This window comes from Bombus fervidus, chromosome 11 (assembly GCF_041682495.2).
Source record: "Bombus fervidus isolate BK054 chromosome 11, iyBomFerv1, whole genome shotgun sequence".
In the NCBI taxonomy this organism is placed as follows: domain Eukaryota; kingdom Metazoa; phylum Arthropoda; class Insecta; order Hymenoptera; family Apidae; genus Bombus; species Bombus fervidus.
The window spans coordinates 8,919,932-8,942,268 of NC_091527.1; the positions used below are offsets into that span (position 1 = coordinate 8,919,932).

The 22,337-nt window shown below is 35.4% G+C and overlaps 2 protein-coding genes across 8 annotated transcripts; both read right to left on the reverse strand.

Annotated features, from left to right (window-relative positions):
- Positions 1–2: 2 nt before the first annotated feature.
- Positions 3–14,722, reverse strand: Err (estrogen-related receptor). 6 transcript variants are annotated; one of them, XM_072013117.1, is made up of 9 exons: positions 14,566–14,722; positions 3,882–4,028; positions 3,631–3,744; positions 3,393–3,522; positions 2,933–3,154; positions 2,774–2,809; positions 2,479–2,619; positions 2,197–2,399; positions 3–2,095 (listed from the first exon to the last, which is right to left on the reverse strand). In XM_072013117.1, exons 1-9 carry the CDS (start codon positions 14,575–14,577, stop codon positions 1,757–1,759), a joined length of 1,344 nt encoding a protein of 447 aa, XP_071869218.1. In that variant the 5' UTR covers positions 14,578–14,722; the 3' UTR covers positions 3–1,756. The 6 variants fall into 6 exon arrangements, with proteins under 6 accessions (XP_071869218.1, XP_071869219.1, XP_071869213.1 ...); XM_072013118.1 differs by lacking the exon at positions 14,566–14,722 and adding an exon at positions 10,943–11,150 and having other exon boundaries at positions 3,820–4,028; XM_072013112.1 differs by lacking the exon at positions 14,566–14,722 and adding an exon at positions 10,943–11,149.
- A 168-nt stretch (positions 14,723–14,890) lies between these two features.
- Dnapol-alpha73 (DNA polymerase alpha subunit B) lies at positions 14,891–22,277 on the reverse strand. 2 transcript variants are annotated; one of them, XM_072013109.1, is made up of 7 exons: positions 22,100–22,277; positions 21,480–21,699; positions 21,311–21,362; positions 16,563–16,663; positions 15,686–16,480; positions 15,400–15,615; positions 14,891–15,336 (listed from the first exon to the last, which is right to left on the reverse strand). In XM_072013109.1, exons 1-7 carry the CDS (start codon positions 22,176–22,178, stop codon positions 15,018–15,020), a joined length of 1,782 nt encoding a protein of 593 aa, XP_071869210.1. In that variant the 5' UTR covers positions 22,179–22,277; the 3' UTR covers positions 14,891–15,017. The 2 variants fall into 2 exon arrangements, with proteins under 2 accessions (XP_071869210.1, XP_071869211.1); XM_072013110.1 differs by lacking the exons at positions 21,311–21,362; positions 21,480–21,699; positions 22,100–22,277 and adding an exon at positions 19,493–19,811.
- Positions 22,278–22,337: the final 60 nt, after the last annotated feature.

The following is a 22,337-nucleotide window of genomic DNA, read 5'->3' on the forward strand; positions in this document are numbered from 1 at the left end:
TGTAAGCGTTGCTGCCAACTATTTGCATCGTGTATTTAAATGCAGGAGGTTTAAACAAAGTTTCAAACGGTAGAAGAACAGAGACGAAATATACAAATAAAGAAAACTCAAAGGGGCGTCGCGATCGATTGACCAGTAGAAAAATGTAATCGCATGTCCTGATATTATTGCACTCTGAACGTCACAAGATTACACTGCACTTCAACACTAAAAAGTTTCGAGCGACTCGATCTGCTATAACGTATAATTTACCCTAATATTTATTTATAACTTTTCATTAAACAATTTCTTTCTCTCGATAATATCGAATAATCGCGAAATAACAAAAAGCCGATTCGAAAGTCGATAGAAACTTCGTGTTTCGTTGCGTGTAACCGACAAAGAAAAAACTTCATTAATTTGTTACAAACGGTTTTTCCTCCTTTAGAAATGAGTTTTATGTGTGAGTAGTAGCTCCTATACGATATTACGATTCCTCGCTTCGAAAAAAAGCGATATTATGCGCAAGATCCGTGCACAGATCTCGTAACAATAATAACTATTTAGATAATAAAGATCCCTGAATACATACAATATAATATAATATAATAATATAATATAATATATATTCTCCTACGCTCTCTGTGTGGCACGCGCGAATAACATTTCGCAATCATTTCAACAATCTGTTAAATTTTTTTTCTGCTTTCCCTAGAACCTGGCAACCTGGCCAAAGGTTCGTTCTCGAAACATCTTTTTCACAGTACCTCGTAAAAAACAGCGTGACGCTAATTAGAGAACGATCCAGCCATTCTTTCGCTTTCCTTGTTCACTGTTCACAGCTCTGTTCATGTAATTGGTTCAATTTGTACAACAGCGCATACTAAATTCATTCGCTGAACTATAACTATGGATGTTCAATGCAGTACACACATCGATTTACATTTATCGATCTTTACACTTAATGGTATTAAAATGTGCAATTATTCTATATAAAATGGCATATATCATTTTATTTCGACGCTCTTAAACATACACGCTTCGCGTTCCTCTAATTTCAAATTGACTGGATTTTTTTTCAGAGAAAAGACATAACTAAAATAAGATCCGAATCGGAGCTACATGTAATTTTGATTGAGTTGGTAGTATTTGGTAACACGATGCTAACTCTATAACGTCAAACACCCACAGTTAGTACATTTGCATTTCATTTCTACGATATCACCAGTTCGGTGATCATGTCACGATCTTACGTAAATGAAAACGTTTTAGTTATTTGGTAGGTTCTTCTGTCTGGCGACAGGTTTTCGTAAACTATCCTAAAATGAGAGCTCCGGAAAAGCATCTCGTATCTTGTACTACGTATGCTATCCTGAAATAACATTGTTTTTTTCTTTTTTTCTTTGTACCTGTAAAAGGGGTACTCGAAAAGGAAAGTTTGGTTATTTCGACGAAACAATGTACCTGACATCTTAATGTGTTTCGCGAATTTTGATGACCGGTGGAATCACTGGCCAAAGCTCTACGCTCCAATACTTTTCACGTTTGAAAAATAAAGCCTTTTCTTTCTTACGAGTCTTTCTCTTACAGAAAACAAATAAAACTGCACATCTCCGTTTCTTTTCGTTTTTCACTATCACTCACCATCTTTCGTTTATACTTCTAGGGACGTACCCTACTCACTCATGACGTGTTATAACTATAACGCTGCTAACATCGAATAACAGCGATTCCATGAAGTCCTTGATACAGATATTGTTGAGTTCAAGTTGATATTTCATCGATAATAAGCAGCTTCTAACATTTCTACGAAGAGCTTGTTCATTGGTACTTTTCCCGTTCGATAAACACTAGACCAAAATCTTCTAACAATTCCATCAACCTGCCTGAGACTGGGCAACACTAGGAACATATTTTGAGTGGCACGAAGCGCTTGTCCTGGTCTTACTGTCGCCATACAGTCTGATAGGGAATTTAGGATAGAATCTCGGAAACGATATAGCGCTTGTGGCTCATCTGATCTCGCATCACTGTTTGCTAATATCAATGCTTTCAAGACGTAATATTCTTCTCTCGTTAAACCCAATCTTTGAAGCCTTTCTACGATTTGGATACACTGTTGAAAAACAAATAATACATATAGAGACGTATATACATGTAGTAGGTAACAAAGTACACGATGAATCGAAATCATTGAAATAATTAAACGATACTCACGTGCGTGTATAGCTCTGTACAATGGCATTCGCGTGCAAGTCGTTCGTCAAGGGTAAAATCTTGGGCAAACCTTAATCTACCATTATTTGGCATGCTCCTCCATGCGAGACTAAACGTCAATATCTCTGCCCATGTACTTTGCAGAAGTCGCATTTGATCGTTTAGTGCTAAACTACTGAATCCAGGAATCTGCTTTGCCCAACCTTTGAGCAAAGAATTCTCAATTATTGATTGATTAAATATAACTTTATACTAATAGAAAAATTGACATTATATTATTACCAATTATTCCGACCAGTTCCCGATCGTATAAGTCAGATAATTGTCCAAGTACTCTTTGATCTGTGTCAAGAGTATGAGAGATATTGGACACTTGTAGCATGTCAGGTTCACAAGCAGCCAAAGCTTCCAGCATTTTGTTATCTACCAATAAATTAGAAAATTTACCATTTGAACATTCACACATTGAATATTTATGTTTGCATGTAAGATGATTTCATGTCAGGATGAAAAAAATCTACCAACGAATCAAAGTATCGGACTCGAATAAATAAAGAGAAAGGACCCGATAGCTTACTTATTATTTCGTTAGAAGCTGCTGTTGCTATGTTTGCTAAAAAGAATAAAATCAAAGATTTAATCGTATTTGCGAGATATGGAGCTGTACGTGTTCTATATTGATACGATTGCGATCGAAACATGATATTTATATCAGCAAGAATTATGAAAAAATCACCTTCCAACGGAGCTGTCTTCACCGGCGTATAAGGATCGGTGGATCTTCTATATTTTTGTCTCCCTCCTCGGACACGATCCAGTCGCACTCCTTCCTTCAACATGCCTTGTCTAAGGCACTTTTGAAACCTACACGCCTGGCACGCTTTTCTCCTGCGCTTGTTTATTTCACATTCGCCGTTCGCCGGACACGTGTATTCGATGTTGCCTGTGAAATTACTCGCTATTTTATTGTAATATACATGGTTCTCATCCAGGTAGCACCAATATTAGTTTTATGAATATATGCGTTTTAGAATAGTAGCATATGCATATAGATAATTAAAAAAAATACTTCGATGTCTACAGATAGTAGAGAAACGAGAAAATCGTATCACTGGAATTATAATTATAATCCCGTGGTGCTACCTGGAAAATTCTTCAGAAGGAGATATCTGTAATCGCGAAGGAACTCTTCTTACCTTGTATGGTTCTCTTAAAGAAAGCTTTACACGCTTCGCAAGACGCTACCCCATAATGAAATCCACTCGCTACGTCCCCGCATACTAGGCAAAGCCTTCTAGGCATCATGTCTTCTTCTTTAACACCTTCCTAAATAAAACGACATGGTGAGTCTAACTCAGAGATTACAAAAGAGCTTCCAAAGAAAGAAAAAATGCAAGGACTTTTGCTATAGTTAGGACGGTATAGTGTATGTACCTCTGGTGTTCCTAAAGGCTGCGTGGTTGACGAACAATGGTGCATTTCCGGACTACCAGGACTACCTTCGCCTCCTCCATAATCGGCTGGTACTTCTATTTTGCTACAAATCACCTAAAATATTAAAAAAAGTTACTCAACATCGACCATTTTGCAGAACTACGTATCGTCTACCTCAAGTTATTTTACATTTTCGATTAGTCTCACGAATCACAATGTTTTCAACCCTAAAAACTACATGTCCGAAATACCTCTTGATGTTGAAGCGTAGTGGTCGGTGAACAAACTTGATAATTTTGCGTAGGCGTCGTAGGATTCTCAATTTCTTGTTTAATGTTCGCCATGGTCCTATTATTTCCAATCATATTTTCGGTGCCGCCACCGGGCATCATGCAAACCTAAAGCAATCAACAGAACATCTTACAATTTCGCACGTATCCTCCTCTCCTATCTGTCCCCTATAACACAGACTGATGGGCGTTCGCTTTTAAGCAAACCGTAGCAAATGCCGAAAAGCAGAAGAGACAGCCTGCTCTGCAGTCGGCTGCACTTTTTTTCTGTTGCTATTTTTAAGCGCGACCAACGCCTCAAGCATTTTTAGAATTGACTTCAGAAAATTCACGATACGTAGCATCGATGTTCTCGGAATATCAACTCCTTTATTTCTTAATGTAATCTCATAATTATACAGCGAACTTATACTTTCTGTTTATCTGCATCCTGAATCTTTCGATGATCTGGTAACGGTAGGAGAACTAGAAATCGTTGTTCCATCGACGCAATCGGATAATTTATGAAAGAGGGTAAAACGAGTCATATGAACAACTTAATGAGAAGAAAGGTATCCTTAAAGAAACAGTAGGGTAAAACGATAGTGAACAAAGTAACGGTGAAAGGATTGCGTAAGCCTGCTGCTCCTCTTCCGCCCTCCCGCCCTCGGTATCGTATATTAAATGCACGCAGAAAGGGGGTCGAGGGGCAAAGGAAGGAGCGCGGAGTATCTGGTTAGCCTTGAACTTGACTTTTCTGCGAGATGCAGTTACGATCGTTTGCGAGAGCTTGGGACGCACGTCTGGAGATTTATACGCTACCCAGCCACGATCTTTCTCTCTTCTTCTCTCCCTCTCTCCTTCTCCCTCGCTCTCTCTCTCACACAAGATAGGCAGATACCTTATCATTGCAACGTGATAATTTTCGATACCGATATCATTCGCTCGATTTTAATTTCGAGTGGGTCGCCGTGTAACCACTCAACAAACGAATAACGGAGAAAGACACTCGAGCCGAACGCGGGATGCAGATTTTATTAGACCACCGCTCGTATTAATGCCGAGTTGGTCAAAAGCTTTTTTCGATTGCACTCCATTTTAACCGGCAGTTTATTTCAATGGCAGAAATCGTTAAAGATCAAGAATTGTTAATCGTATGGCGACCGAGGGGCAGACGGGAAAAAAGGAAAAACGATAGCGAGAGATTAGAAAAGGAAAGAAAAGAACGAGGCATCGAAGTATGTGGTTAACCTCGAACTTGACTAGTCGTGCGAAGTGCTTCACGTGTGCGACGCGACATGCACATCTCCCACGTTTAGATTAATGAAATAAAAACCGACACGGTGCGCGGAACACTCAACCACGATACATAATGACGACCATGACGAAACGACAGCGATACGACTCCCCTCAAGTTACGAGCGATTCGTCAGAATTGAAAAACACGTTGCAACGAAACAATAAGGGGGAAAAAAAGAAAAACAGACGTGATCGAAAAGAGGAAAGTTTCGAGAGACAAAGAAGAAAAAAGATTGAGGTTGCATAAGCGTCAGCTCGATTCGTCTCTATCGAACTACGAAGCCTACGAGTCATCGGCGATTCTCGATTTTCTCACATTCTTCGAATCGCTCCATAATCCGTTCGATTAAACAGTTACCAAAACGCAGACGGAAGGAAAGAACATGGAATGAAAAAAGAAAGAGAAAAACGAGAGTATCGCGATATCTGGTTAGCCTTGAACTTGACTTTTCTGTGGGAGAAGCGGCCACGTTCGCGAAGGCCGCAGAACCGCGCCAAGCCAATACACAATTTTAGACGCCGAACTTCGACGGAAACAACCGACTTCGCCGACCTTGAGTCCCTCTGTCTGAGTCTCTCCTCTCTTTCTTCCTCTCTCTGTCTCACACTGTTTCCCTTTCTCTATCCAAGTCACGTTAGCTTCTCGCTCTCTTCCTCGCCACAACACTCCTGCTCTCTTTATCTATCTTGCACGGTTTCAGCTTCCTCGTATTCGGATACCCTCGTGCACGTCGATCCGCTCGTTCTCTCGTTTCCTTCTGTTTTCGCACAGCTTCTGACAAGTCTGCACGTGGAATTCTAACAATAAATCCGGACTAAATCGAGCTGGGTAAAAATTCACAGGCTTTTAATTCCTTTGCAACCGCGGTGTCTCTAGTGATCATCCTGCTCGATAAAATCAATGATTTTCTCGTTGAATACTTAAAACCCGCATACCCTGAAATTTGCACGAAATCGTTGACTATATTACTTCATTCTGCGTAAGTGATATTCGCATGTGTAACACGTCAGAGGATCAAGGTCGTTAATTATTCCGTTTGACAGAGGTTTTCGTGCCTTTTCGCATATATACATAGGCACGCAACTAAGAAAAAAAGAAAAGGCAAGAGAAAAAGAAAACGAAGCCTTTAATCGGGCATCCATTTTTAGAGGAAGCCATGACCTGAATATCGATTGCACCGGCTAGTCGTAATTTTATTTCTATCGCAATAACTCGGCTTAATTACGATCAAACATGTCTTCGTAACGATCGCCATTCATTAACCATATTCAAAAACCGATACAAAACAATGTTCTTTCACACCGTCTCTCTGATCATTTTTAAGCAAAAAATCAAATATAAAATATAATTCTGACACGACGGAAGTCTATACACATATATAAGTATGGAGGTGTGGCTGTTGATTTGAAATCGAAGCCACTATATGGGCATCAAAATTCTCGAGGTACGCACGAGACCAGTCCAACTTCTTTTTAAACGAGCCGATTATGTAAGCGAGAAAAAGTCTAGGTGGCAGAAGCGAGACAAATAAAAAGAAGTCGTTGGTTGCAGTTGCGATCGCTTTATTTTAAGTCATGCTCCTCGATCACGAGTCCTTGTTGCAAATTAGATCGTCTCATTTGTGCCAACATTGAAAAAATTACATCGATCAACGCGTTTTATACAAATTGTCACATGTTCGTCGTTCATTCCGCTTCTACAGAAACGTATTTATATACGTATATATGGAAGTAGGTACGCAGGTACGGAAGATACGTACGAACTAATTGGAATTTCGTAGAATCATGTTACCGCTATCGAGTACCGCTAAACTCGAATGAAACTTCATTCGATTTGAGTTAGGTTCCGATTCGTACGTATAACATTTGTGTTACATTATTTGCTCCCGATATTCTGCACCTATTGCAAATATTGCATACTACCTTTACGTATGGTACTTAATGGTATTTCGAATCGAGCGATAAGAGATACATCAGCTCGTACGAATCGTTGATAAACGACTCAACGACAAACATTTTGGCCGATTGGCCGAAGGCTAGATCACGCCTAATTTTTTGCGAAACGATACTCTGTCGTTGAACGGAAATCTTCCCAGATTACGCAATCTTCTCTCGATAACTCGAGACTCCTGCACAAGATCGAAGACGATTGAAAGGAACCGAACACCATCTTATTTTCTAGAGTTACGACGAATGTTTATTTCCTGCGGATAAATTTCCGATAAAAGAAAAGCGTCGCGACGTACTTATATATATCGTATGCTCGCGATTTTGCAACAAGTCGATCGCGCTGACCCTGAATTATTACAATACTCATGAAGTAGCGATATCGTGGCTATATACAGGTGGATACAGAATTAGAAGTAGAGAGAACAAATCGATATCTCGAGGATGAAGACCCTGGGTCGCGGTCAAGGCCAAAGCTTCGGTAACAACCATGTTCCGATTTCGCGGCAAGTTTAGCCAATAAAAAATAAGACAATAACGAGTCGCTATAATAACATTAGCATTATCACTGGACTAATTTTAGAACTACGCTCTTTCACTTTTCGAGTCTCTGCTCTCTACCTTCACCAACGATTCGGGGAATTGCTTCTCCCTGTTTTGCCTGTAACCTCCCAACGTAAATTTCTCCGCGCAACAAAAATTACTAAACATCCTTCTTTCTACACATTTTTACATTCGCACGTATTCCGATAAAATTTAGTCTCTGAATTATCCGGTGAAAATTCTAAACGCGTTGGAGAATCGCGAATTACTAACAAATGTACTTCACGGTCAACTGATTTCAATAAACAAGGAAAGAAAAAAATAACGGAAATCACGTTGCACGAACGTGTGGTTTTCTCGAAGTAGAAATCACACATACGAGAATTTGTTTCGCGCATTGTCCAAGGTTATGGCTGACCCAGCTCTGAGGTGACGTCACCGACGTGTCTCGTAGCTTGAAAACTCCAACGCTCCCCACTCGAACCGAGTTCCGAAAGCTGATGATTACCCAGCTTGTTTCTTACCAAACCAGACGACGCATCATCGCCACGACCCGCGCGACCAATCACCGATCACGGTAGCCTATCGACAGGCGTCTAACCATACCTGGCATCCACGATTTCGCATCGTCGATCAACCGATTTTCGAACGTTCTTTACGAATAATTACGATTGTACTGCCAGATCTGCCCTACAGATATTTTACCGACTCCCTATCAACGCTTGCCTTTCGAGTATTTCATCTCGACGCTCCATCAGATCAGTGTGTCGCTGTCATCGATCGATATAACCTTTAATGTTCATCAACGTGAATTCGATTCAAGAAAATATTTTTTTAGTCGTCAAATGTTGTGACTATATATATAGATGCGTACTTTACACATTGCAAAACATAAGTGTAAAACTTTCTCTTACGAGTATACATAAGTTGAATGTCGATGAACGCGCAAGTGCATGCCGCACGTAATTTCGTAGCGTGTACGGTAACCGAGATACGAAGAGAGAAAATTAAGGCGATGCAAGATCTTTGTAGCTAGTGCACATATATCAAGACACTACCTCGAGTACAAAAACACATGGTTTCTTGTAAAGTTGTTTGATGACGGAGCTACTCGAACGTGCCTTTTCTTTTCCTTCAACGCGGTTCGCATGAATCCCTAGCCCGCCATACGAAAGCATTTATCACCATAAACAAACGGAAACCAATGATCTCGAAGTTACAATTTAATAAAAATAGCTTGAAATAGCGCGAAATAAAAAAATATACCTCTGTCACGTTAGGAATTCGTAAAAATTCGAGGATCATACTTTAACGGTCGAGCCATCGACTTAGAACGGTTTGAAAACTTCTCTAACATAAAGTAAGAACCCAGAGAGTCCGAAAATACCTACTGACGCATCCTCGTGACGAATATATATATATTTTTTTATTAACTTTCCAGCAGCCTCCCTTCTACCAAATTTCCTGCGTTGGAATCCACAATTTTATTTCCGTTGCAGTGTCAGCTTAACTCGATCCATCGATTCTCTGTATGCGTCACGTATAATCGAACTCGAAATTTCGAGGGAGATTGTCTTTCGCAAACATTACGAGAGATAAAATTGGCCAATATTTATTCCCCAGAAATAGAGTGCCTTTTATCAAAATCGATATCGACCAAGTTCAAGAACGTATCGATACAAATATGTCTCGGTCCGTGCGTTGATCGAAATGCTAAGTATAATAAATTCAAAGGTGAAAGCAGCAATCCGATGTACCTATTAAGCTTCACGCACATGGAATTGCGTAAGACTTAATCGCGTGGGTATAGATGTATATGAGATCGTTTTATAATACGTTTAAATAGTTAAATACGTATAAATCGCTAAATACATATACACCATTATGAAATTATTATGATTTCTACAGAAAGAGAGAAATAATTTCGCAAGCAACTTTTGTTGAAAATGATTGAGGAAAATGTATATAGTTATATACATGTATTACGTACGATAAATGTAGGAAATCTTCATTATCGATAAAGTACAGGAGTCATCTTTGAACGAACACGTCGATACTGAAGTGAATTTTAAATGAAATTAACACAGAAAAATTCGAAAAATTTTTGGATGATTCAGAATGCCTGAACGGATTGACATAAAGTTATTTTTATTATGCTTGCTATCGTCGAAAATCGTTTGTGCGTATCAGACCGCGTAAAAGCCAATTATCGCGAAACAATTGAAACGATTTTAAATGGAGCACGAGATAATTGTTACGCGTTCTTCTCAATGTTTCAAGAATAACCAAATTACCTATATCTTTTTTCTTTTGAAATTAACGTCATCGTTAACATCGTCTTTCGAGTTTTATTAATCATTATCCATAACACTCGCTGTCCTAAATTTTAAAAAATTTGCAGATATACAACAAGAATTAAATGAAATTCTGAGAAACGACCAAAAATCACAGTTGTGAAAAAGTATTTGGTAAAAGCTTCTCGACTAAGGTCGTACGATTTAGGTGTTTCATTGCCATCAAAATAAACAACTTTTTCATGACAACGTTCACACACATATACCTCTTGGGTGGAATCGTGTAAAATATTTCCAGCTACGCTCATACAGTATCTCAAGATTTATTCAAATATTTTATCCATATCACGGTAAACCCTTTAATTTAAAGGAATCGTTGCTCCAATTATTAATTAACGGAAAGAGAAGATTACAGCATTGAAGTAATCACGAATCAACGGTAACGTTGGTAAAAACGGCAGGCGTGGAAAAATGATCTGTGAGTTACAGGATAGATTATCTAACAGACACGTCGTAACGTAATAACCGAGTTGTCGCTAAAGCTGACTGACAGTATGCGACGAAGATAACATATATGTAATGTATCCTTATTGTATCGGAAAACAAGCGAGTTTGAACATGCCGCGAATGTAATCACCGCAATCTACGTGAAAAAAATCATTAAATTCATGCACATCAAATTCAAAAGAAAAACGAAAATTTTTGAGACAGCAAGAATCATAGAATTTTTACAAACTTTGACTAGAGCAGACGAGCTATCGCGATACACAATTTACAATTCTGCGAAATAAATCTATTAAATGAATTTTAAACATTCTTATTCTGAAACGACCAAAACTTTGTTCCGTATTTGATCGAAGGGATTAACGGAAAGCAATAGAGAACGCGCGCGCAGCAACGTAAACAAAGCCACGAGATCGAACGAGAAGAAGAAAGAGGTTATGTATCGACAACACCTACCACATCATACATCCATGCATCCATGATTGTCGGTTCTATCCAAATGGCGCTAGGATGCTGGGCTTTTATTTTCCTCTTATGCTTTTGTACGAAAAAAACGAACGAAAAGCAAAAATGATCACGATGCTTAAGATCCGAACACTCATGAAGAACACGAATAAGCACATGCACGACGTACTTATGTACACAGCATCCCCCTACCACGACGTTGACGGCGCGACGAGCCGTACACGACTGACGGCAATTCAGACGATACGGTAATACACGGAGCCAGCCGATCCTAATACTGGGCGCCACAAATCCACGAAACATATATTTCTTATTCTAATTACTTTATCGCGTAACAATTTAACTGAATTGTTGGACAATCTACAAATTATCTTGTCCAATTAATTAATACATGTTCGATCTTATGATTCAATTTCATATTCAGAATAATGTTTTATGAATGGAAAAACCGAGCATTTCAAACATCTCTCTGATTTATTATTGTCATTGATAGATCGAATAAGCTTCTCCGGGTCACCAAAGCATACTTATATTTGCCAATTAGATAGACAGATTAGATTAGTATAAAAAAAAGTTAAACGTAGATTTAAAATTGCCCACTATTCATACAATAAATGTGAAATTTTTCAAGCTGATTCAGTACAAGTTACTGCTTTCAAAGTATCCCATAGCAAACTGTTCGCACTCGGAGACTTCACGGAATTAGATCGGACCATATTTATCGATGATAAAATCATCGACCACTCCAATCTAAAACACAACTGTTACCATGTTGGACAAATACAAATGAAACATTACCGTGGACATTATCATGGTCATGACAATCGGTCATTAACTCTTGGCCTTAAAGTTACTTTTAAATCACGTCTTTCGACAATTGAATCTTCTCCTTCGATGTTCCAGATACGATGAGGAAAGAGTGAATCGATTTGTAAGGGCAAGATGTTAATCGAACGAACGATTCCATGATTGGGAGAAATTTCTATGATTCATCAAGAGTGTGTATGGAAATGAAGAAACTCTTTGAGAGTATATAAACGAAGAAAGAGCGTATGAAGTGACATTGTGTAGACGTAGGAGCCAATTGAATTTTCAGACGACTAGGTAGATCGATCGAGCCCCAAAACACTCCCTTTACCCCCATGGTCGAAACAGTCCCATGCTCGGCCTAAGTTGATACGTTACTGGCGTTATGCGTGCTACGTGTATATCACGATGGAAGGGTGAGAATGGGTGGGAGGCGGGGGCGGTGGCTGTGGGTATGACGGCGGTGGCAGTGGTTGTAGCGGTGGTAGCGATGGTGTCGCGCGGCAGCAGTGGTGGCACTGGAGGCGGCGGTTGCTCCACAGCGGAGGCAAGGAGGGAAAGGAAAGTAGCTGGTGGCCTTGAACTTGACTGCCGCCGTTTTTGCGCACAGCCGTCGCCCGCCCAAGACAGCCCACCAGCGTAGACTCTCGAATTTTCATGCGCCCGATACCGTTATCCACTTCCCCAAAAATTCACCGACTTATCGAATTTATTTTTTAACCAAACGTCCTACATGCTACGTAGTTCTACAACGTTATACGTTATTTTATCTCTTTTTGTTACATCGCATATTTTGCTGTGTTTATCCCCGTAAAAAAGTCAGATGGCTAACAAAACAATCGAGGAACCAAACGTGGAAAGAATTAGAATGTAAACAAGGGAATATAGCTTGAATACTAAAACTAAAAATTATACCTTAGTAATTTATCTTATAAGGATAATGAAGTTTTGTTTTCTTTCTCTGTACTTGATGGTGGTATTTATATCCAACTCGTGTGTATAACATTATGATACAACTATTGTCTGACGACTGTTTTTAAACAGATTACCCGTAATAAGAATTATTACGCAACGATGCAGCGTGCATTTTCAACATTTCCCGTACACTCGATGCGAGAAGTTACCGTGGTAGCCATCGAAAAATGTGCATCAAATACGTACACATCTTTTCAATACGAAAGCGTTAAGAGTATGAAAGGAAATATTTCCATAATAAAAAAAATATGCATCCCAAAAACACATGTGTTCTCTAGAATTAATAGAGGAGTGAAAATAAAAGATAGAACCTATGCCAATGAAAGCGACTGGTAAAAGTATGTATAATCAGGGTTGAGGTAGGTAGACTTCAAACTAACCGGATCGATATGGCACTCTCGCTTTCTCATGTTCTCAATATGTATTGTATCGTATCTATGATACTCTGAGCCAATTCCAGTACTTTTTCTCAAATCCATTATAATCTGCACTGATTGTTTTACAAATAAAATTTATATTAAAAGACACTATATACATTTTCAACATCATTTCTAAGATTACTATCTTTTTAACAAGTTCTGTTATGTAAATTTAGAAACTGTTCAAAATTGTATACTGAAAATAATATTGACCCAGAGACACGAGTTTCATTCAATTTCTTTTCTGCGTAAAATATAATGAAAATTATTTTTTATACACAAATATATGTATCTTACAACTTGACAACCTATAAAACTTACATATTCAACTATTATTCCTTCTCATGCATAATTGAGTCACAATAAATTTTATTTAAGTGTTTATAAATAAATCAGTCATAGCAATAATATAATGTTTACGTAATGTTACCTTCAAAAACAAAATTATAAACAGTCGGTAATAAAGAAATTTCTGATTTCATCCGTCGGTATCATTTTAACCATTTAAACACTGACAACATACTAAATCAATATCATATTTTCCATTATAATTATTTATATATATATACATATATATATGTATATATATAAAATTAACGTTTACATCTAATAAACCAAATATGTATAGTATATTTTAATAAAATAATTAATAGTATTAATTATAGAATTAAAAATTTTCCATATACATTACTTACAAATTGAACGTATTTTATGTCAAATATATTTCTAAGAATGTTCAAACTCCCAAAACAGATACAGGATATTTAATTTTAAAATTGTATTAAACGATAACATTTTTTAATGCATATGCGTACCTTTTAAATAACATTAAATTTAGTTATTCTTATAATACAATAATACGCAACAAAGTCTACATACTTTTTTATTTAAAATATAATTCATTTCTGCAAATACAAGATATGTAAGTATTCACTTAATAAAATTATCCATTTTAATTTTATAACTAGAAGAAAACAGTATTGTATCACTAAATATTGGGACACTGATTTAAAGATGACAAACACGATACAAGGAGGGTATCATATTCTTATTATCATCACATGCTTAATTTCATAACTCTCGTTTTTTTTGGACGAAAAAATCAAGGCCATAACAGTAATTGTTAAACCCGCATGGTTAATTTGATGATCAAAAATAAATTAGGAAAGAAAACTTACAAAATTGTAAGTCATATCATATATATAATTAATTAACTAAGATCAATTTAAAAGTAAAATGCGAGCAGGATATAATTGCAAAAAATACAGTACACACAGCAAAATGTAAACGAATTTGTAACAAAGATGGCGGAACAAAATTTGGCAGATAGTTGATACCTAGTTATCGTTTTTGTTTCTACAAAAATACATCGCGAAAAGAAAAGCAAATGCAACAAGTAATTGAACAACTCACCTCAGTACTCATGTACACTTCCGTATTTCCATCAGAGGTTGAACATTTTCAATCACAAGAAAAATATTGGAGCAATGGCCGATTCCACAACTCACTAGAAGCAGAAAACTCAATGGCTCAGATTGTTGTTCGTGTGGCGCCATCGTACGTTTACGACGTAGACAAGAATCCTAAATACGACGACTGCTAACCTCTAACGGACAAACGATAAACTTCAAATTTTATTTAGTTCATTCCCCATATGAGAGAGAAATCATGGTATTACATCGATATAAAATAATATTTATACTTTCACTTCTCTTAAATCAAGACATGAAAACACAAATTATATACAAATTCTTTTTATTAATATCATTCTTTAAATAAAAAACACAAACTTTTTACTTTTGTATTTTAATTATCGTACCTTACATCACAACAAGAAAATATAAGAAAAAATCAGAAAAAAGCGATCAGACTTTTACAATCTCACAAGACACTCTGTTTGGATCCCATTTTCCATTATTCATTGGCCGTACACATAACTTGGCACATATGTACTTTTGTAATCGCTCCGGATTCAAAACGAGGCATTCATTTAATGGTTTGCAATAATGTCTAACGTCGGAAGGTAAGATCAACACGTGGGGTTGCCGTTCAAAACAAGCGTATTGTTTCCAAAGTCTGGTATCAAGATTCAAGCCAGGAGGAGGAGGATATACAGGGTAAAATGAAGACTGAGACAATACATGCTCGGCCAAACGACCAAGCCTATCCATTCCAGGTGTATTCCTAAAAAAAAACTTTTGTTACAATAAAATTTATATTTTATTACCTAGATGTTGATACACTTACGATACTTCTTGTTGTCCAAGATGTCTAAGTACATCAACCGATGTTACTCCTATATGTAAACCATCTACGTTTATTATGCATGGATCTGGCATACTACAAATATTCGTCGTATTTGATCCAAGTTTATTTGTATTTAGAATGAACTCCGGAGTTGGAAAAACCGGATGATGATGCACGTCACGATTAGAAGGTATCAATATAATGCGAGTAGATTTCCTAAATTATGAAGAATAGTAATGCTAATTTACATTATTATATTAACATGACTTTATTAACTGAAATATACCCTTGTAAATATTGTAGAATCTTCGTTAAAAGCGTATCAAAAAAATCTTGAAAAGTCTCTTTCAAACTACATTTTTTAATTTCAGGATGTGTATATTCTACAAAAGGTCCAACTAATATTAACATATTAGGTTCGTCTTCTACAACGCGTTCCATAAGGTCCCATAAAGGTTGATAATTTAAATTATCAGAAGGTGTAAACGGACCAGCCGCAACGTATATTTTAATATCTTTCGATATTTTGGGTACATCGAATAATGGTGCATATCCCTTAACAAACAATTTATTTACTGTTAAAGTATCCTCAGTAGTGATAATACCCTCAACTGCAACGATCTGACCAGTAAACACTGAGTAATGCTTAATTCCTTTAAGATTCAGATGTAAAATGGGAGCTTGTTTCTGAATTTTGAGCCTTTTAGTACCTTCCAGCATAACAATTTTTCTTCCACTAGGCTTTTCGGCTGTTATAAATAATCTGCCCCATGTTCTAAACACAACTGGTTTTACAGGCGCTATGTTTCTAATGTAACGTATATTCGAATTAGGAGGTTCAATGGCGTTCCAAGCATAGCACAATCGCTCGCCAAAATTTTGACAATGCATGGTAAGAATGGCTCCCTGATTGGAAAACATTTCAAACATGTACAATGCACCTTTAGGTATATGAGAATTATCCGCTTTAACGATCGATACATCGTGCTCGTTTTGTTTTTTCCAATTTTGAATGGGAGGGCCAAAAAGTAAAAGGACTTTGCCTCTAACCGTTGTACTGGGTGCACGAATTGGAACATCACTATAACAATTATTGAAATTTACTAATTGCAGTATCGAATTACACAAACATGTAAGTAAAAATGATTAGATAGTGTGCTTACGATTGTGAGGTATAATTTAACGGTGTGAACGTATTGTCTACTGCTCGTAATTTATTATTGCTTTCTGTCTCAGCTGTTGGACTCCTTGCTCTTTTAGTTTGCTTAAAAAGAAGTGAAACGGTATTCTATATAATAATATAAAATAATCTTTACTGCAAGTTAGAAATATATATATTTCATATATTACACACAATATTTTAAGAGTGGAACAGATCACCGTAGACGAGTATGTATCTAGTCACGAAGTAAACCATAACGCGCACCACATTCATACTCGCCTATGGAATTATCTGTTTTACATCGTATTAAGGCTTCATAAATGAAAAAAGGTTTATAACAATGACAAATTTTTGAAACGGTTGCGCATTAATATGGGAAAACTTATTTTATGATTATCAATGAAACGGCGATGTTTGAATCCAAACGTGCTTAATGAGTGTGGATCTAGTCACAATTTGATCTCCTGTGCACTAGACCTTCACTCATTTGGCAAATTTGGAGAAGATGAATTTTCTCGTTTTCGCTTGTTTTCTTTCTCTGCCGCCTTCCTTATTACATCATACGAATCTAATGTTGCATGCTTCGAACTATCGATATTTAAAAATTGTTTTCTAATTAGCGATTACAGGAGAATGTGAATAAATGCAGAAAGAGTAAGATAAACAGTTATTTTAACCGGTAACGTTACAATGATAAAAAGTGTACAGTTATAGCATGATCTTCGGGAGTCAACATAACGAAGAAGGTTAATTGTTATTAACCTGGTCATTCTTGGCACTCTATTACGTATTGTTTCGATCTAGTTCTGTTCATTTCTTGTACTTTGCGTTCGATACTTTTACATTCAATTAATCTGTTGCTTTCTTTTACAGTAACTGTTCAATTTGCCGAATGTTTCTAATTCTTTAGAAACAGTCTATTCTTTCGATCGATCTATGTCTATACAATTTATTTATAAAGTATATTAGAAGATGAAATTTATGCCAATACGCGCAATTCTCTGTATAAATATCAATAACAAATACGAAATTTGCTTGAACGATACTTGTACCAGATCATGTAAAACTTTGAATCGATCATTGAGCTGTCCTCTTTCCCCCTCTTTTCTGACGAATACATGAAGAGTATTTCTCCTTCTACCCCTCTCTCCGCAAACTATCCGCCCCTGGCAATCTCTTGCCCCACTATTCACAGAGATACCGTGGGAAATAACATGAAGCTTTTACCAGATACAGTTGTAGCACGCTGTAAGAACCGTTGGTATTTCATTCACTTTTCAATACAAATATCCAACTGTTCTTTTTTTTCCTTTTTTCCCTATATCATCCGAAATTCTCACTTACTTTATACATATAAGAAAGAATATCGAGGAGTTAGAAATTGGATCAAAGAGAGGAAAGAGATCGCACTGTCAGTTGTTGGTCAATTGCATTTAATTGGCAGATGTAAGCAACTCCCTAAAGAACAGATCTTTGAACCAAGTGCCGCTTAAGGAAGCTAAAATTTTATTATAATTTACACGCAATTTAATCTTATTAAACCAACAATTTACTTATTTATACAAATCTTGCAGACTTTTAGACAGGTAGAAAGCGATAACAAAAATAATTATGTGCAATACTCCTGATTAAAAATATCTAAAAAAAAAAAAAATTTTTTATACAGCATATAAGAGGAAAATGTAGAATTACCAACGATTAAGTGCAACTTCAAAAAACTATCCTATATAAATGCACACGCAGACGCATGTAAATTTGTATTCATATAAAAATATCATGTACATTTGTGAGGATATACATATATACAGAATATTTTTTGACAAGAAAGTATATGTAATTCAAACATAAAACTAAATAGTTAATCAAATAATACCTTTGCTTAGTAACCCGAGACATTTTTTCATCAAATATTTGGAAAATATCAAAACACTGAAATGTATATATGAAGAAAGAAGTAAATCTAAAGAAGCATGCGACTGAGTTGAAGCAACAGGTTGCAGCGACGCGACGCTCAGAACTCTCGACCAACGAACGGTCGACGACATTCGCGTGTACGCACACAACGACAATCGATCTTCTTTCTCTTTCTCATATACAGCACTGTTTTTATTACATATAATATATATATACGCATGTGTATCAATGTGAATAAGGTTATCCGTAAACCTTCCTAATGTTAGCAAATACATTTATCTCGTATTTCTTGTAACGACATCTAATGATAAATTCAATATGAATAAGCAACCTTTATACGTAACGAACAACTTTTCCAATTCTGTGTAATCAACCTGGCACATTTCCACAATAAATATGGAACTGTACGGTATGAAATGATAGGAGAAGTAAAAAAAATTGAATAAACAATAACAGCAACAATAACAATAGCAACAGGTCGTTATGACGTGAAACGTTATACGATTGGCGGAATGACTTTCGAGTATGAAATTCACTCAAACCGAATTCCATAATGGCTGACGCTTTACTCGACCATTTCAACATATAATACACACTACACTCGCTCGTATAATACTATTTTGCACAAATTATTAACTATTTCACAACAAAATTTACACACAATTTACAGCTTCCATACAGACTGTAAAATACACGGTTAACCGGTAAATCACTGAATAATACACTCCGACTCCGCGTGACTTCGCTGACAGGCAAGCGGTAGCGTCTCGATTCGACGCCATCGAGATATCTCACCGTACTGAATAATTTTTTTAAAAATATTAACTATAACTGCCTCGTACACGAACAAATCAATTATTTAGCAAACTACAACCCGTAAATTTCAGTACAACTTGAGAACTAAAGCGTAATAGTAAACGAAAGATACAACGCTTTGTTCAGAAATTCTGTAAGCGCGCACGCACGCGCGCATCAGGATGATAATGGAGTCTGGGTCCTTGAAAACTGAAATCGTACCCTCTGAAGAAATCTGGTCAGCTTTCTTAGATGGAAGGAGAATCCCTCTCTATACGATATGAGAAGGCACACTATCCTTTTTCTACCAATAAGAATCATTCCAACATTCCCCTCCTTCGAAGAGTGTCCTTTGTGGGAGACTGGGAAAGAAGAGGAGGGGATAATGGCGGCGATCTACCTGGACGATTTTTGTGGCGGGAATTATGGTGCTTCAACAAGATCCTACAACAGCGCTTCAGGACAAGAAACCACCTGCCGGGAAATAGCATCGGAAATTTCACTACTGTTAACATTAGGCATCAATAGTAAGCATAATAAATAACACGATGTTCTGATTTGCAATAAATGGTAGGACTGCCAATGACAATATTATAATCTCGTAAGATTTTCTATATTTTTACAAAAAAGAAATATGTTAGAAATAAAATAAAACATTTTAAAGAATAAAACTTAACTATTGTATAAGTTGCTTAAAATGATACAATAATATGTTAAAACCTTCTAAAATATACCTTGCACTTACATTAACAAAAAAAAAAGTAAAATAATAAAATAAAATAGTAAGTTCATACAAAGAAAAGTTCTACTTTGAAATAAAAATTTAAGAAGACATTACTGTTATACCTCTAATTTATTTTGCTAATTAAAAAGATGCCAAATTTTATTAATGTTGATAATAATCAATTTTAAATATGATAAAAATAAAAAAATAGAATAAAGTTTAAACGGTATTCTTCTTATATATTAAAAATTACGTGTAACCTTCTATGTGTATTTATTAACATAAATCTGAAGTCAAAATTTGCAATCGAGTTAAGCGTACTAATAAGTAAAAAATATGACAGTAATTTAAATCTAAAATTTTGTCTACTTCGTATAACTTTGTAAAGTACAATTCCAAACGTTCTATAAAGAATAAGATCCTCAGGTAGAAACCTTACGTCATTGCTACTATAGACCATAGATCGACCATAAAGAATGTGAGACAGTGTTGCCAAAGCGATGTAAATCATTACACTGCCAAGGTTGAGGTTCAACATAAAATAGATTGTTCCTATATATAATACAACAATTTTCTAAGAAACCATATTTAAAAAATATTTATTATGTGTTGTGTTGCATTAAAAAGATTGGGCATTTTTTTCGCAACACTTTACAAAACATAACATTTACACAACATTATATGCACAGAAGCACTTATGGAAACTACGTTTTAGGATTATAAAATGTTGTATGTCTTACAATATAGGACATTCATAATTATAATCTATTAGCAAAATTGTTAGATTTCTATTATAACGACAGTATGGGATGTATATTTTCAAACTAAATATTCTTATTAAGAGACAAAATATTTATGAATATTTTTAATTAGAATAAAATAAAATCGTTCTATAATGTAAATAAAATTTTATAACAAAATTTGGTTATATGTAATAATTTTAGACATTTAATTTATAAAGAATACTTTGATAAATCTGGCAACAATGTCGGAAGACCATTACAAGGGTAGAGACCTTCCCTCTTGAAAGAAAGAATAAGGAGAACGAGTAATTTTTGAACTCAAAATAGCCCGCTCAAAATCCGACGAAAAATATTATAAATGTAAAAATAATTATTGATGAAGCATATTAAAACATATTTTCATCTTTTTTTACAATAGACTGTATGTCAAATGTTGCTAACTTTTCTTAATTGATGAAAATATTTACAAATAATTAGTATTAAGATATATATATATATAATGTCAGATTATATTTACTAATTTTTATGTAACAAAATATGACTAATTAAAAAATGATTAAAATGAAAGCTTACCTTTAATGTAGGGCATTCTCCACTGCTGTATATATCCAAAACATTCTTACCACTATTATATGCAATAAATAAATGTAAGAATAACATTTGAAAATCACATGAACTTAAAGAAGTAAGAAAGATAAGCAATTGCTAAATTTGTTACTAATAAAAACGCATGAAAGGATACGTAATTTCTGTATTAGACTGTATATCAATATGTATATTTGATACTTCTTGGGTAGGAACGTCTAAAGAACATTTATTGTTTTTTTCTAAATCTTCCTTTTCAAACTTAATAAGATTGTTTATTGTTGGATCAATATCTAAGGAATGTGGAATTGTGTATGCTACCCATAATTCTACAAATTTTTCTTCATCTGTGTTATAATCATGACATAGCTGAATACCTATTAAAAAAAATTCTTTAAAGATATATTAAATAAAAGTAATATATTAATATATTTTATATAAATGACAAAGAATGAATATAAATATTAGAAATATCTGACAAAATTCTGTATATATAAACGTATTTTGCTAAGTTATATAAATGTGTACATATTACAATGATATGTAGTATAAATATTCCAAAATGTTGTTATAAAATTTATCAAAATTGTTTAACACATATTTATAAAATATATATAACAGTACAAATAATGCAATCAAATACGAATATATCATCAAATATAGAGAATATGTCTGTCTCGGATCAAATGATGCTTTTAATAAATTACTGATTAGGAAATTTGTATAGGTTAAGAATAAATATCTTGCATTTACACAATAAGTCCATAAGTAACTTACATTTATCGATCACGGATTTATCGGAAATATCACAACCTAAATTAGAAAAGCACAGAATTAACGATTCTTCTGACACCATTTTACTACACAAACTAATATTCTTTAGGCTTTTCCCGCCAATTTAATAAATCAATATACATGCGTAGTACTCTGCAGTACCCAGTAGAGTTAGAATCTACAGTTACGAATGATGAATGGTATATAGTGTAAGGAAAACATACTATATATTCAAGTATAC

Excerpts from the sequence above, each read along its gene's own strand:
- Err (XM_072013112.1), bottom strand. The coding sequence starts at position 10,966 with ATGGATGCATGGATGTATGATGTG. Across the intron at positions 3,523-3,630 it reads AGCCTTTAGGAACACCAGAG|GAAGGTGTTAAAGAAGAAGA; the intron begins GTACATACACTA and ends CGTTTTATTTAG. Across the intron at positions 2,620-2,773 it reads AGCTTCTAACGAAATAATAA|ATAACAAAATGCTGGAAGCT; the intron begins GTAAGCTATCGG and ends ATTTATTGGTAG.
- Dnapol-alpha73 (XM_072013109.1), bottom strand. The coding sequence starts at position 22,178 with ATGGTGTCAGAAGAATCGTTAATTCTGTGCTTTTCTAATTTAGGTTGT. Across the intron at positions 21,363-21,479 it reads CAGTCTAATACAGAAATTAC|TGGTAAGAATGTTTTGGATA; the intron begins GTATCCTTTCAT and ends TGCATATAATAG. Across the intron at positions 16,664-21,310 it reads GAGAATGCCCTACATTAAAG|CAAACTAAAAGAGCAAGGAG; the intron begins GTAAGCTTTCAT and ends CTTCTTTTTAAG.